The 15,699-nt window shown below is 43.6% G+C and overlaps 1 protein-coding gene across 8 annotated transcripts in view; it reads right to left on the reverse strand.

Moving 5' to 3' along the window:
• Nucleotides 1-9,500, reverse strand: part of WNK2 (WNK lysine deficient protein kinase 2) — a 225,428-nt gene extending 215,928 nt beyond the window's left edge. For 5 of the 8 annotated variants that reach the window (XM_061618185.1, XM_061618184.1, XM_061618188.1 and 2 more), the window contains exons 1-2: nt 8,938-9,499; nt 6,705-7,601 (exon numbers count right to left, since the gene is read on the reverse strand). In XM_061618185.1, the coding sequence (XP_061474169.1) occupies nt 6,705-7,574 (870 nt within the window). In that variant the 5' untranslated portion in view covers nt 7,575-7,601; nt 8,938-9,499. Of the gene's footprint in view, nt 1-6,704; nt 7,602-8,937 lie in introns of all 8 variants that reach the window. The other 3 variants (XM_061618182.1, XM_061618181.1, XM_061618189.1) reach the window with 2 other exon arrangements.
• Nucleotides 9,501-15,699: the final 6,199 nt, after the last annotated feature.

Below are 15,699 nucleotides of genomic sequence, written 5' to 3' on the forward strand. Positions count from 1 at the left end.
GTTCACTGTACAAAATAATATAGTGCACAGTTGACATTCAAATCTCACCTAAAGCTCTTGGTTGAAGGGGATTAGTGTCTCATGCTTCTGGAACTAACTGGATTTAGGCAGGGGTACTACAACACCTATTCCTCTGAGGTCACAGAAACCTGTGCCAAGTGAAGGGAGGGGCATAGAAAAAAAGGAAGGAAGGGGAGTAAAAAAGTTGGGATTAAATTCTAATTATGGATTTGTACAAACCATGTCCCCTGAACATGATTAAGAAAAAGCAAAGTACTATGTACTATACCACCAGGTAAGTCTGTCATCAGATGAATTTTTAACTGAGCTGTCCACAGCGAGCCTCTGTTGTTTTTAACTGAGCTGCCCACAGCAAACCTCTGTTGCATGCCCAAATGAGGATCAGCTGCCTGCATTTGTTGAAGCCATCATGTTGCTGATGAACAGATTTCAATTCTACGCCATGTAGATTATAAGCAAAATAAAACATTTTAACTTACTTTTGTTAAAATGAAACAAACTATTTTCTTATTTATTTATAAATTTAGTTGTATACCGCTATTTCATTTTTTTTTAAAAAAAATCAAAGCCATTTACAACAAATAAAAAACCATACAGTAAAAATTATTTAAAATACAGTAAAAACAAAGGTCAACTATTGTAAAAAGACATCTTAATTGTCTGCATATGCCTGATGAACTGAAAGGTTTTCAGCAGGTGTTTAAAGCTTAAAACAGAAGGTGCCTGCTGAATCTGTTGGCAGAGCTTTCCAGAGAACTGGACAGATGACACTGAAGGCTCAATATCATGTCAATGTTAAATGAGCCTTACCAACAGGAGGGATGACCAGTGCCACTCCTGCAGATGATCTCAGTGATCGAGCTGGGATATAAGTGTTCAAGCAGTCCCTAAGATACCTTGGACCTAATTTGTTCAAGGCTTTGTAAATTAATAAAAGAACCCTGAACCTGGCTCAGTGGAGTGGTGTCACATATTGTCGGCCATGTTCCCCCGTCTGGATGCCGCATTTTGCACCAGCTGAGCTATGTTGAGGAAGATTAATAATCAGTGCTATAGTTTATGCCATTTTCTTCATCCACATGGAGGTTTTCTCCTCTAGCATCATATTATGGCATGGAATTGAAATCTTCTCATCAGCATACGTGATGGCTTCAAGAGAAAGGGAACTTGATCCCTGTCGGACAACTTGGGCATGTACTTGTGGTTTTCATGGCATTCTGGATTACACAAGAGAGTCTCACCTTGTGTAGCTCAGTTCCAAATCCCACAAACAAAATGCTTGTGTTCAGAGGAGATTCATCTTTACTTGGCCACCATCTGCCAGACTTTCTTGCATAGCTCCCCTGAATTCCTTGCTTCACTACAGAAATGCTTCCTTGAACTACAACTGCTTTCACTTGCCTCACCTTTAAACACATGCTGTATAGATCCCACTGATCTAACCCAGATGTCCTAAATCACTAGAGTAGCTTCCTGCCTGCTAGCCTAGAATGATCCTGAAATCCTGCAATGCTAGTGAACATCTCTTCTTATTTGGGTTCCTCTGCCCACCCCCAGTTTACTACTACTAATAATAATAATTTAATTTGTGGGTCACCTATCTGGCCAATGGCCACTCTAGGCGACGTACAATTTAACAACAATACATTACATCATAATAAAATACATCATAAAATACAATATAACAATAAAACAATAAAACAATTCCAGTACAGAGTAGTAGGCTATTCGTCGTAAAAATTTAACCCTCCCCGGAAGTCCCAAAGGCCTGTCTGAAGAGCCAGGTCTTCAAAGCTTGGCGGAATACATTCAGGGAAGGGGCATGCCGAAGGTCATATGGGAGGGAGTTCCAGAGAATGGGGGCTGCCACTGAAAATGCCCTCTCTCTTGTCCCCGCCAACCTAGCTGTTTTAGTTGGCGGGATTGAGAGAAGGTCCTGTGTGGCTGATCTTGTTGGGTGGCATGGTTGGTGGCGCTGGAGGCGCTCCATCAGGTAAACTGGGCCGAGACCGTATAGGGATTTAAAGGTTAATATCAACACCTTGAATTGGGCCCGGAAAATAACTGGAAGCCAGTGTAGGTCGAACAACACTGGAGTGATGTGTTCCCGGCGGCGACAGTTTGTAAGTAGTCGAGCCGCAGCATTTTGTATAAGTTGTAATTTCCGGACCATTTTCAAGGGTAACCCCACGTAGAGCGCATTACAGTAATCCAACCGAGAGGTGACTAGGGCATGTACCACCAGTGGGAGCTGATGAGCAGGAAGGTAGGGCTGCAGTCTACGAATGAGGTGTAATTGATACCAAGCTGCCCGGCTCACTGCCGAAATCTGAGCCTCCATGGACAGCTTGGAATCAAGAACAACCCCAAGGCTGCGGACCTGGTCCTTCAGGGGCAATTTCACCCCGTCGAACACCAGGTCAACATCTCCCAACCTTCCCTTGTCTCCCACGAGTAGCACCTCAGTCTTATCAGGATTCAACTTCAGCCTGTTCCTTCCCATCCATCCACTCACTAGAATTCTAATTCTTTGTTAATTCTTTCACTGTATTCCCCCCTTCTTCCTCAAAGAAGGAAGATGAAATGGTAACATTTAAGAGCAGCAAGATAAACAGATTTCTGTAGTAAAGTTTTTATTCTTAAATAAATTAAGTAGATTTCTCTGTATAACAGAATAGAAGTCAGCATGAGTCTCTCTCTCTCTCTCTTTTGAATTGGCAACAGAGAGAGTTCTTTCACAAAGAAAAAGCTAAAACAATTTGCAAGATACACATAGGAATGTTCCAACTATTCTAAATAAAGATGATAGAAATGCCAGCCAAAGAAAGAGTATGGCTCCGTCCTTCAACAATCATAATTTTGAACATACCCTTAGGATTACATAACTCCACTACACACAAAATCACATCTAAATAGAGGTTGCTACCTATTTGCTTCTTTCAAATAGTTGGAGATATATTCCAACATGAAGAATTCATGCCAAGATACACATTTATCTTCCTTGTTTCCACAAAAATCTAAAAGCCATTTCACACATTACATTTCTTCAGCTACATGAAAAATATTTCACACTGTTCTGTAAAACAGACACACACACACACACACAAAGAGGACTGTGTAATTCACATTTTACCTTAGTATCAGGCATTACATTTTGAGGGACCTAATAAGACCACTACCCACCACAGATCAGAGCCAAGAAACAACTTGGTTCTCACCCAAAAAAACACTGCCTGGTGGGTTAGCATGTCTGGGGGAGGAACTGAGTAAAGTGAGTGGTAGTAGTGCCAACGAGGGGGGTGATGGTGGCAGAAATGGCACCAATGCCTAGCACAGGTCCAGTGGCACCATACTGAGGGCCCATTAAAGCTTGTTCCTGGCCCCAGCAGGAGGATAGACTCTTGATATGTGCCGATGACCTCTCATTGGCTTTGTGAAGGGTTTTCCCAATCTCATCCAAAATTTCAGTAGTATTATTCAACTGTCTATGCATGTGTGGGGAATTATTGAGCTTACAATTGTACCAGTTTAAACTATTTTAAAACTTGAACAATGTTTTAAATTGGTAAACACAGAGATAAAAGCAATTTAAAGTTATACTCAGAGTAGACCCTTTGAAATTAATAAAACTAAGTTAGTCATCTCCATCATTTCAATGGGTCTACTCTGAATAGGGCTAACAGATAAAATTCTGTAACTGTCACTTCTCTACTCTTGCTCTGCAATATTGGAATATTCACTTATCTGCAATATTCACTTATCTGGCTCTAAGACTTGCATTCGGACACAACACAAAATCACAGTTCAGCACTACACAAATGAGCTAGAGTGGCCAACTTTAAATCATGGTGTACAAAACCCTTAGCATCTCCAGGAAGGACTGTGCTGGGGAAGATAACGTAGCTTGTTCAGCTAAACCACAGTTGAACTAATCACATTCCAGGTTTGGATATACTGACAAATCACAGTTAAAAATGTAAGCAAATGCTTCCAAGCAGAAGGGGAGCACATGAGCCCAAGGGTTACCCATGCTTATTCCCATAGCCCTAAACTGTGGTTTACATCCAACTGAGGCCAGAAAGTTCTTAGGCTAAGAATTTAGGCTAAGATTCGCACATTTACAATTCAATACACAACAGGACAGACAGCATTTCCTAAGGATGAGTGATTTCTTTCTCTTGCACACACATGCCCCAAAGGAAAGACTTTTCTTTCTTTCTTTCAGGATGGTTTGCAGAAAAACCTTTCCTTCGACTCTCTTATCTGAGGCTTGCAGATATGAGACCCCGCCAGTGGGAAATTTAGTATTGAAGGTGGTCTTCCAAATGTTTTATCCATTACTAAAGGCAATGGGTCAGGAAAGGAACAATCATCTATCAGATGTTCAACAATCACCACTTAGCTGAAAACTTGTCAGGCCAGCAGAATGGTGGAAGAAATAGTGATTGTGAGACAGTCCCCTGGGGGTACTTGGCAGTCTTGGGGACAGTCTGTAATTATAAGTAGTTGAAGTTATCAAAATGTAGTCAACATAGGATTTCTTCACCACACAAGTTACCAGAGCAATATATGAAGATGTTTGTATGCTGCTAAATGAAAGAGTAAGTTGTTCCTTGGAGGCTGGGATCAAGGATATACTAAGGGCGGAAATGTGCAGTGCCTGGAGGCTGGATTTAACCTCTGAACATATAGGTTGCCTAACATTTGAAGAGTTTAAGGTACAGAAAGGGAGACCAAAACGATTAGGCACATTGATCCATGTTATTTATAGATTACATATTAAAATTTAGCTTTTTAGTTCAGGGAGAAATATAACTGGAGAAAACATGAAGATTATAAATGTTATTAGAAAGTGAACAAAGAACGTTTTTCTCTGTTTTTTAACACTACACGTTTGTTTCAGCCGATGAAACCAACTGGCAGTTTGTAGATGTACAATCTACTGTGTAGGATTTTCAAACAGATGATTTTACAAAATCAGCGAAGTCATGGTTGACTCCAGACAAACTGCATTACAGCACTCATATTTATAATTGGAATGATTAATTGCTAAATTCAATTAGGTAATATTTCCTCCATCCCTCTCCCATAATCCAAGAATGGATACAGGATGTTGCCTTAAGGCTCTGGAGATAAAGCATAGTAAACATACCATGAATAAATATAGCTTTCTTTCTATGCTGCCATCTACTTCTGTTACTAATTAATGTGCTTCACTAGTTCACAAAACCCTCAACCTTGTTCCACTATAAGTAACCCAAGTGTAATGTTGCGCACATCACACTTTTGACTCAGTTTACAATATGACCGCTATAAACAGTAGCAGGATAATTCAGAATTGAGGAGTTTACTTTTTTTATTTTAAGCTTTCATTCTGATCTGAAGAAAGACAGTCTTGCCAACACTGAATTTATAATCAGGGGTGTAATCATCCAGCGTCTCAGGGGAGTCTTAGACCCTTTACTCTTTGGGGAGCAGGGTTCCAATGTCTTCAGCATCCTATGAGACTATCAGCATGAATGGGGAGTGTGTTAGCCACTGAGAAGAGTCTTCCAACATGCTTCCTTGTCCTTTCTTGCTGACTGGAGCCAATCAGAGTGAATGGAGGTGAGTCAGCCATTGAGAAGACTCTTCTCAGCAGCTAACACTCTCCCCTTTCATGCTTATTGGCTCCTAGGGATATCTGTTGTTGTGGAAGAAGGCATTAACAAGGATCTCATTCTCAACCCAGCAGCAAAAAAGGATGTGTGTGACTGTGACTAATATGAAGGGACCCTGCACTTCGGAATTTGCCACTATACTACTGTTTATAATTTAGCATAACAGATCTGCTGCATGAAAGATCACATAGGAATATAGAAACATAGGAAGCTTCCTTATACAGAGTCCATCTAGCTCAGTATTGTCTATAGTGACTGGCAGCAGCTCTCCAGATTTTCAGGCAGGAGTCTCCCGGGCCCTACCTGGAGATGCCAGGGATTGAACTTGGACCTTCTGCATGCAAGGCAGATGCTCTGCCAGTGAGCTATGGCCCGTCCCCTATTGAAGGCAGCACACAATAAGTCATTAAAAAGATATACATCCAGTCATGCATTATTTATTGACTGGAACATTGTAAAAGTATTAGAAGCAGTTATTCTTTCCTATTAATTAATCATTATTCCTATATAAGTGAGCACCTATGTAAACTTATTTCAAACTAAGTCCTATTGGACTCAATGGGATTTACTTCTGAGTTACCATGTATAGGATTACCCTGTGACATTTTCTGCAACTAAAATTAGACACACCCTGCCACTGTAAAAACATATTTTATGGCCAATTTTAGTTCAAAATGTTCTCTAGTTTTAATGGTCCAAACAAATGAAACCCTTTGGATGCTCTTCTTGACACTTGCTTAGCATACACACAGCATGCACAGTTTTTCTTTCATCTTCTTTAACATGAAAAGCACCTTGGCCTTGGTATAAGCCCAGGACTGAGAGGGTTAAACCTAGGAGGAGTGTGTACGCATATGATGTGGGGGAAGGGTCAGAACCAATAAAAACACTGAGCTATAGTTAGCCCAGGGTAGGATAGAGACTATTCCAACAAAGCTCTTTTAGATCTCTCTCTCTCTCTGTGTCCTTAGCTGCCAGGGCATTTAAGCTGGCCATGACATTCAGAGAGTTGCTGCAGCTTACCTGGAGTTCACACCAAGCCACTTCAACCCAGGTCTCTGTGTCTAGCCCCTTGTAAACGGTTTTGAAAGACCCTCTTCCAAGCTCAATATCAAACTTGAGAAACCTGCCATCGGGGGAAGTGGCCACAGCTTTCATGTCTGCCTCCTCCTCCTCTTCCTCAGCATCCTCTTTCTTAGATTTGCTCTTATCCTTGTTAGATTCTGGCACCTCTTTTTTCTCAGCATTGTCCTCCTTGCTGCTTCTCTCCTTGGCTTCCTGGCCAGCCAAAAGGCTTTCAGGGGCCACCACTTTCGCCTGCCCAAGAGGCTCTTCCCCGAGTTGCGTCTCTTCCACTACCGGCCTCTGTCCCGCTTTCACTCTCTCTGCAATTATCCTCCTGGTTTTGGAGAAAAGGATGATCTTCTGTTGCTGCCGCTGCTGCTCCGGGGGCTCGAAGGCGGGCTCCTCCTGGTCGGAATCCACCACACTCCTCCGCAGGAACCGCTGGTGGACTGTTTTGGGATCCTTGGCATAAGGCACACGAGGGAAAGGGGCGGGGGCCGCGGGTCTGCCTGCTTTCGGCACTGCAGCAGGGTCCATGCCGGCCGCGCTGCTGCTGCCGCCGCCGCCACCGCCTGATCCATCAATATTCATGCCCTTTCCACCCGCAGGAGCAAAAGCAGCAGCCGCTTGGAAACCGGCGTGTTCTGCAGCACCAGCCGCTAGAAACTCACCCCTGCTGTCACCTAGTCCTCTGCCTCCTCCCCGCGGAGGTGTTGTCCTGGCATCGCCCCCAGTTTCCATTACAGCTGAGCTTTCAGCTGCTGTCGCTGGGGGAAGTGGTGCCGCCGGAGATACTGTCCTCGCTTTGTGGGTGTCATCACGGTGCATCCTTATGGGGAAACTCAGCCGAGCCACCTGCGAGGAAAAAGAAAAAGCGCTACAGATGCTGCTGGCTCCACCTGGCGAAAAGGGAGGCGGCGACCACCCGCAAGGGGGCTGTCCCCACGCAAGAGAGGCCCGGAGCAGATTTTTCAAAACTCTGGGCAGGATCCCTCCCGATCTCCTCACAGCCTTCCCTTTAGCCTCTCCCCATTCTCAGGGGTGGGAGGGAAAGAAGGATGGGCATAAAACCCACGCTCTTCTCACTTCTGAAGGGGTGGAATGATGGGGAGCCTGGGAATCTTTTTCTCTCCTTCCCCCAGTTGTAGGAGGAATGTTTTCATGGGAAGTGAAGCGGTTGCCTCCAACTACAGATTGCTTCCAGCCAAACTGTGCAACTTAAACAAATGGCGCTCCCCTTCTCTTACACGGATCCGACATCACCACCACCTAAATCCTAGCCACTGTCTCCTAGCCACAAGCCACCCCGAGCTTCTGCAAGTCTGCACTGCTGCCCCTATAAAGAGCACCGCTCCGCTAGCCCGCCCGCCGCACCATCAACGCCCCCCTCCCATGCTAAAGTCTCTTCTCTCCATTTCAAGCCCAGGTCTCTTTACACAGATGCCCTCGAATGTTCAGCCAGAGTTTCCTCTCCTCTCCCCCACACACCCACCTCCCCCTCTCTTTCTTTCTCCCCGCAACGCATAGCTTTTAAAGCCGCCGCCCCCCAGACGCTCACGCGTTCTCTCCTCACCCCACTTCCAAACGCCCAGGGCTTCCGTCTCCCCCCGCCCCTTTTGCTCACTTCAGTCATACTGCAGCTCCTCAACGGAAAGCCATATTGAGGCTGGGAAATGGGAGGGTGGGATTGGAAGCGAAGGCGAATATCGCTCATAAAGCCCGGGCCAGACATCCTTCCACCACTCCACTTCAGCTCCGGGCGTAAGAGACAGGCAGGGTTATTGTTGTTGTTTTCACAACTACCATTATAAGAATGGTTATTATTCTGCCCTGCCACACTGCCCAGCTCTGCGCGAAAACCATTGCTTAGATAATAGCGCGCAACGCAGGCATAGCACACGGTCGTGGCATCCGCAGCGCACCGGGCTGAGGGGGAAGACGAAGGGCTGCTGTGCCCCTCCGTCAAACAGGCGGCGACCGCAAAGTGCCACCGGAGGATTCGCAGCGTGCCAAAACGCAACAGCCCCAAAGGTGGCAGCGGCCGGTGGAAAGGAGGCGAGCGAGGGAGCGAGCGACAAACAGCCGCCGGTTCAGGTGCTCCAGCCGTACAATGGAGCAGCTCACCTGCAGACCGGGAAGGGAGGAGGGAAGCGGGGAGATAACAATACAGCCTCACATGGCGGCGACTTACGCGGAAGACAGGAGCCACCCATCTTTACAGGCACCGGAGCAGGTTGGGGGCGGGAGGGTGGCAGAGCAGCGGGTCAACTCTTCCTTTCCCAGTCATGTAGCCCCGCCGCCGTCGCCGCCCTCGCAGGCCGGGCTCTGCAGCAGCCTCCTCCTCCACAGCCTCTGCGTCTAGCAGCCTCGTCCTTTCACAGCCCCTCGGGGGATCGTCTTCCTTCAGCAGCACCAAGCGACGTTCGGAGTCTTCACGTTCTTTAGGGAACGGCAGGAAGCTACTGGCGAGGCTCTGCGGGGAAAAATAATCCACCTCAACCAAAAGAGTGCGCTTCTCGTTCCTGCTGCTGCTGCTGCTGCCCCCACTGCTGCCACCTCCCCCCTCGAAAGCCAACGTGCAGTAAGGGAGCCTCAGTCAGCCAGCGTTCGCCCATGCGCCCCTCGAGCTCGCCTTCTCTTTTTCTCTTTCCACTCAGCACTTCCCCCTCGACGCTTTTGTCAATGGAAATTGCTCTCTAATGAGCGACTCATTTAACGGACGGGCCGGGAACCACGGGCATCGCCAAGCAACCAATGAGAAGGGTTTGGAAGAGGTGGCCCCCTGCTAGACCCGCCTCGTGTCACTGGGGAAGGAGGAGACCGCCGGCTCGCCCTCTCCAGTTGCTGAGACCACGTCCCGTCCTCGTCTTCCTCTCTCTCTCCACCACACACTCCCTGGTTATTGCTTTAAAAAAAAAAAGTCCTACAGTGGCTCTTCTTGCCTCGCTTCCAGTTTCTGAGATTCCGATAAGCTTGAGGCAAATGTTTGCGCATGGCCTCTCTCAAAGCCGCATCCGATGTTGACCCTTGTCCTCCCATGGATTCTAAAGCTAAGGGGGTGATGTAGGGATCGGGGATGTCTGAGCTGAGGCGAGACATCATAGAGATGAAGGAGGCGTTGAAAGACCGGGCCGCGGCAAGCATACTAATAATACCAGAAGTTATGGAGCGTGTGAATGTGTATGTTATCCACGCGCAGAGAAAGGCACGGGGGTGTGTGGAATGGGAACCGACTAAAAGTGGCGGGGGCGACGCGGATTTTTTAAAAAATATTTTATTGTTTGACTTTTCATAGAGGTGGCTGCTGCGACCTGAGGCGTGGTTTCCACTGTCTGATGCAAGCAAACTCTGGCTCTCTGTAGGGACTTTGTTATGCAGGCACAGCCTTATTTATAATTTCCTTGGTGGAAGCTTCCCCCCCCCATAAATCTTTTAAAACCACCTGCAGCTTCTCCGGATTTATCTTTATTTATTTATTTACTCTTCCACTTGATTTGTTGCACAGGGTGTGAAAAATGAATGAGCAAACAGGAAACAGAAAGAGAAACAAACTGTACCACATAACTTCCTGGGAATTGCATTGCTCTGTGTGGAGGAGAGAGGGAGCTTTTCAGATAGGGGTGTGATTTTCACACCCCTAGGAAGATCTCCTTTCCACCCTCTCTGAAGGTTATTTAATATGAGTTATGAATAAAAAGAGAGTGGTGTTCCCACCGCCAAGGACCGCCCACTACCTTCAGCCAGAGTGAGGTCACTGCCTCAGATGGTTAATGTTGGCATGTCACGAACGGGCAGCAAATTGTTATTTACTGTTGTATTTTTCACAAGTATTTTTATGCTTGTGAGATTTCCTTGTGGGATTTTCTGCCTCAGGTGCCAAAATAACTTGGCCAGCCATAGGTACTGCGTACCTTGAACTGCCGGAGAGAAACACCATTAGCTCGTTTGCATCAGGCAGCAAAATGTCTTGGGCCGGTCCCCTCCAAATGGAAATGGACTGCCTCCAAGTCGATTCTAACTTATAGCGACCCCATGAATAGGGTTTTCATGGTAAGCAGTATTCAGAGGGGGTTTACCATTGCCTTCCTCTGAGGCTGAGACGCAGTGACTGGCTCAAGGTCACCCAGTCAGATTCATGGCTATGTGGGGATTCAAACCCTAGTCTCCAAGGTCATAGTCCAGCACTCTAACCACTACACCACACTGGCTCTCCCCCCCTCCATAATATCTTAGAGTAATTATGTCTTGCAAATGGTATACCAATAAACTTTCTATCTCTTGTGTCAGAGACAATACCAGATTGTCTGAATACCTCTAAATATCTGCCTCTAAATACCAGATGCTGGGAATCACATGCGAGGAGAGTGCTGTTGTGGGTTTCCCATAGGCATCTAATTGGCCACTGTAAAGACAGGATTCATGACCAATGGGCTTTTGGCCTGGTCTAGCAAGGCATTTATCTTATAATAGTAGTAGTGGGCAGTGAGGCTGAGTCACCTGACCTCCCGATAGCTGAGTCACTGCTGCTTACTGGGAGGGTGGGAGGAAGGGTAGTGGAGAAGTCAGCACTGGCAGAGCCAGTCCAGCACTCCTGCTGATGTGTTTGCACCATGTTGATCTTCCCATTGCTTCGATCCTCCCACTGCTGGTAAGCCACAGCAACTCAGCTGTCATAATGGCAGGTGAACGCTGCCACCACCCCACCCCATCCACTACTGAGATAAGGTAGACAGAAAGATGCAATGCAACTGGTTGTTGTTTTTTCTCTAACCATAGTACCCCATTGCTGCACCTGGAGATGGGGAGGGTATGACTGATCGTGGCTGGTGTGAGAAGAGATAAACCTCCCCATCCAGTAGCACTGTGCCCCAATAACAATCCAACTACATCTGTATCTGTAATATAATAAAGAAAAAAACATAGATGCAACTCCACAGTGCCACACAAAATAAGTAATGTGTAGTTCAACCTCAGAGCAAAATTCACAATAAAAATACTCTAGAGCAGTTCAATTTAAGCTAATATGTTTTTGAGAGAAAGCAAGAGTGGCCTGGAGCTGAAGAGTGGAATGTACACTACATGCATTCTAAGCTGGGTCTCCCAACTGGTAGTTCAAAAGCCTCATTAATCCATAGCCTCTCAGAATAGCTGTGATGAAATTCTATCTTGCACTCTCAGTTCCGCATCCACAAAATGGAATAATGTCTACCTTGCAAGGCATTATTTCATTTTGTAATGGAATCTTGTAATTAAGATTTGGAAGGCAAAGTTGTGACATCATGCCCAGAGATTTTTAAGCAAGATACAAATCTGGATAATATGAATGGCACACTAACAGTTCTCTGAACATAATTATTAATATTGATATCTGATCTGTTGTTCTTATTAGTGATTGTATACTGCTTCAGATACTACCTGTTTGTCAAGGGGTGTGGTGTAAAAAGTTTGAAATAAATAAAAATAAATGAATAATGGCAGCAAAGACTACCTGAGCCAATCTGAAGCTGGGACTGAAATAGCTCTGGAAAGACTCCTGTGGAGTGACAGTGGGGATATTCATTCTCAGTGTGATAGAAAATGAAAGGTAACAAACCAGTGAGCATATTTTCTGAAAATGAAGAAGGCCATTACCAGGCAACCACACACACATATATATTTAAAAATACAACTTATTTTAAAATAAAAAACTTGAAATGAAATCTGACAGATGGTTATTTTAAACTGAAAATTTCATGTTAAGAAATATAATTGATGTATTTGGTGATTCGTTGTTAATTGGTACAGTGAAACTTGTTAAGGACCAAATCTGTTTTTGTTTTTATTTATAATTTAATAAGAACCTTTTTATTTGTTCAGGCTGTTTAAGAATTCTGTAGATTTTATAGTTAAGAAGTTAGATGAGAAAATTAAATGCTTCTTATTCATAGGTTGCAATTCTCAATCAACTTATGAGTAAGTGCTTTCACCTATCTTACGTAACATTCACTGTTTGTCTCTCTGGACAGCTGTTTTCTCTTGAACCACTTGGTTGCTATAGGTAAGAAAAGTACCATCAGGAGATTGAGAGGAAATAGAAGGCAATGGACCTGCACCGTATAGTTTTAAAGCAATGTGAGTAATTCCCACTATTACCTGCCAACTGAGTAGCCCTTATCTCAGACTGAATGCTAACATCAGTAGGATAGTGGCAAATTCAGAAGTGCAGGGTCCCTTCGTGTTAGTCACAGCCACATCCCCTCCTCCCCCTTTTTTGTTGCAGGGTTGAGAATGAGATCCTTGTTAATGCCATATCCCACAACAACAGACATCCCTAGGAGCCAATAAGCATAAAAGAGGAGATGGCTAACACACCTCCTTTCACTCTTATTGGCTCCAATCTGCAGGAAAGGACAAGGAAACATGTTAGAAGACTCTTATCAGTGGCCACCACACACCCCTTTCATGCTGATTGGCTTGTAGGATGTTGGAGATATTGGGACCCTGCTCCCCAAAAAATAAGGGGTCTAAGACCCCCTCCCCCAAAACCCTGGACAATTGCACCCCTGGCTCACACGCTTGGATAGGCACAGGTAAGGGGCAGTAATAGCCACAGGTAACAGGACTACACAAACAATGATGACAATTAGTAACATAACTGGAAAGTCGTTATAGACCCACCTGTCAGATTCTACAGCATCTCTCTGTTTCTCAAGAGAACAAATAAAAAAATGGAGAAGACAGATTGAATTAAATAATTGGCATAGAATATTGTACAAACTCAAAGCTTTTTACATTATCTGATTGCTGTAGTCCTTTTGAGGGAGGTAAGGAGAAATGGCAACTGATACATATGGGCCAAGGGAATGAATAAACCTAGGTGTGCATACACACAAATAGGATAAATATAGGATGAAGGTGGGACTGTGGGACTGGAATAGGACAACAGTACATACGTGGGAGATTGGGCCCTGTAATGCCCAATGAAGAGGGAAGAGGAGAGCACTGAACTTCAGCAAGTCCAAGGGCAGTGGATAGCAATAAAGAAAAGTAAGTAAGTAATTTATTATTACGGCCAATTAGCCATTGATACACATTAATACAAAGTTATAAAATACAAACATACACCAATACAAAGCAGCTATGAATAAAATGCATTAATTCCAATGATTTCATATGAGAAAAGCTATAGCTCTTCTAATTTTGTCTTAGATGTTTTATCAATAGATGTTTAAATAGATACTTAAGACTCTTGTTAATTTCATAATTACATAAATATATTAAGAGTTATTCATAAATTTGCATCTGGTAGCTATAGCCACTACCGAGAATTTTGCTACTGCTAATGATATTTTTGAGGATCGGTCTTCTAAGAGATATTCTTCCGGAGAGATCCAAGGTTTATTCTTTATATTTGATAAAAGAGGTAATATAAATTGCTGTCTCGCAGTATTATAAAGAGAACAATAAAATAAAACATGAACATTATTTTCTACCACACCTTGCCCACAAGGACAATGACGATCTGCATAAGGAACCTTCACATATCGTCCCTCAAGAAGAGCCGAGGGAAGAACATTTAATCTTATCAGAGTAAATGCCTTACAATATTTAGGAATATTTAGATTCAATAAGTATGGCATTGGGATAGAGCTTCTGGGATTATACCTTAGGTTTTTAACAAGCATTAGTTGATGCTGTAGGTCAATATCCTTTAGACGTTGGCGTACTTGTATTACAGCATTTTCCAAGCCAAGTCGTTGAATGGTATGAAGCGAAAATCCTATTTCTAAAAGTTTGTTTTGTATTAATTTCGCCCAAGGCGATTTAAAATTATCTATTAAAATATCTGGGGATAAACCTACTGGGTTAAAAATAAGTTTTAGCCATACAGTAATTCTCAAAAACCAAATCTTAGACTCTATAGTTTGAACACCTGCCTCAAGACGAAGTATGCAGTTAGGTATACATTTTGGAGTAGCGATTATTGATCTTAGAAATATATTTTGCACTACCTCAAAATCCTGGAATTTCGTGATTGTGTTAGCTTGAACTCCGTATGTCATTTGAGGAATGATTTTAATATTAAAAATTTATTGAACTGGAGAAAAAGATTGCCCTCCTTTAGTGTAATAAAATGCCAATAGCATTTTCATAGTTCGTCAGGCATTGAGTATCATTGCCTTAGAGTGAAGGTGGTGTGCTCCGGAAGATTGGAACACTTGACCAAGGTATTTGTAAGACTGAACTTGCTCAATTAGTTGGCCATCAATTTGCCATCTATGTTTAGTTCTCTTGCTAGTAAAAGCTATGATTTTTGTTTTCTGATAGTTAATTGTTAGAAATTCCGCAGAGCAGTAGTTAGCAAGTTTCGATAACAATCTCTTTAAATCTATTGGAGTCCTAGATAAAAGGGCCACATCATCTGCGTATAGTAATATATTTCTTGGATTATTAGCTAATATAGGAGGATGTGAGGAAGCTTTAACTAAATTTGAAACTATGTCATTTATATACAAGTTAAAAAGCATTGGAGCTAAAACACAACCTTGTTTGACCCCTCTCTTTGTTGGAATAATATTAGAAAGATGGCCTTTTGTGCTGCATCTGATTTGAAGTGAGGTATTTTGATAGAAACCTTGGATCAAAATAAGTAAGGGTCTATCAATTCCCAAGCTATTAAGCTTAGTCCATAGACGAATACGAGATATTGAATCGAAGGCAGCTTTTAAATCTACAAATGCCGTATAAAAAGTACCTCCTTTGTTTCTAGTGTATTTGGCAATTAAATGGTTTAGTACTAAGGAGTGGTCTATTGTTGATCTTTTTGAACAAAAACCCGCTTGCTCAATTGCTAAAATATTGTTCTGTTCTATCCAACTGATTAATTTAGAGCCAAGGTGTGCTGCATATAGTTTACTTATTATATTAATAAGACTAATTGGACAATAATTAGCCAGGTCATTAGAAAGCCCTT

The sequence above is a fragment of the Rhineura floridana genome, chromosome 3 (genome assembly GCF_030035675.1).
Source record: "Rhineura floridana isolate rRhiFlo1 chromosome 3, rRhiFlo1.hap2, whole genome shotgun sequence".
Classification (NCBI taxonomy): domain Eukaryota; kingdom Metazoa; phylum Chordata; class Lepidosauria; order Squamata; family Rhineuridae; genus Rhineura; species Rhineura floridana.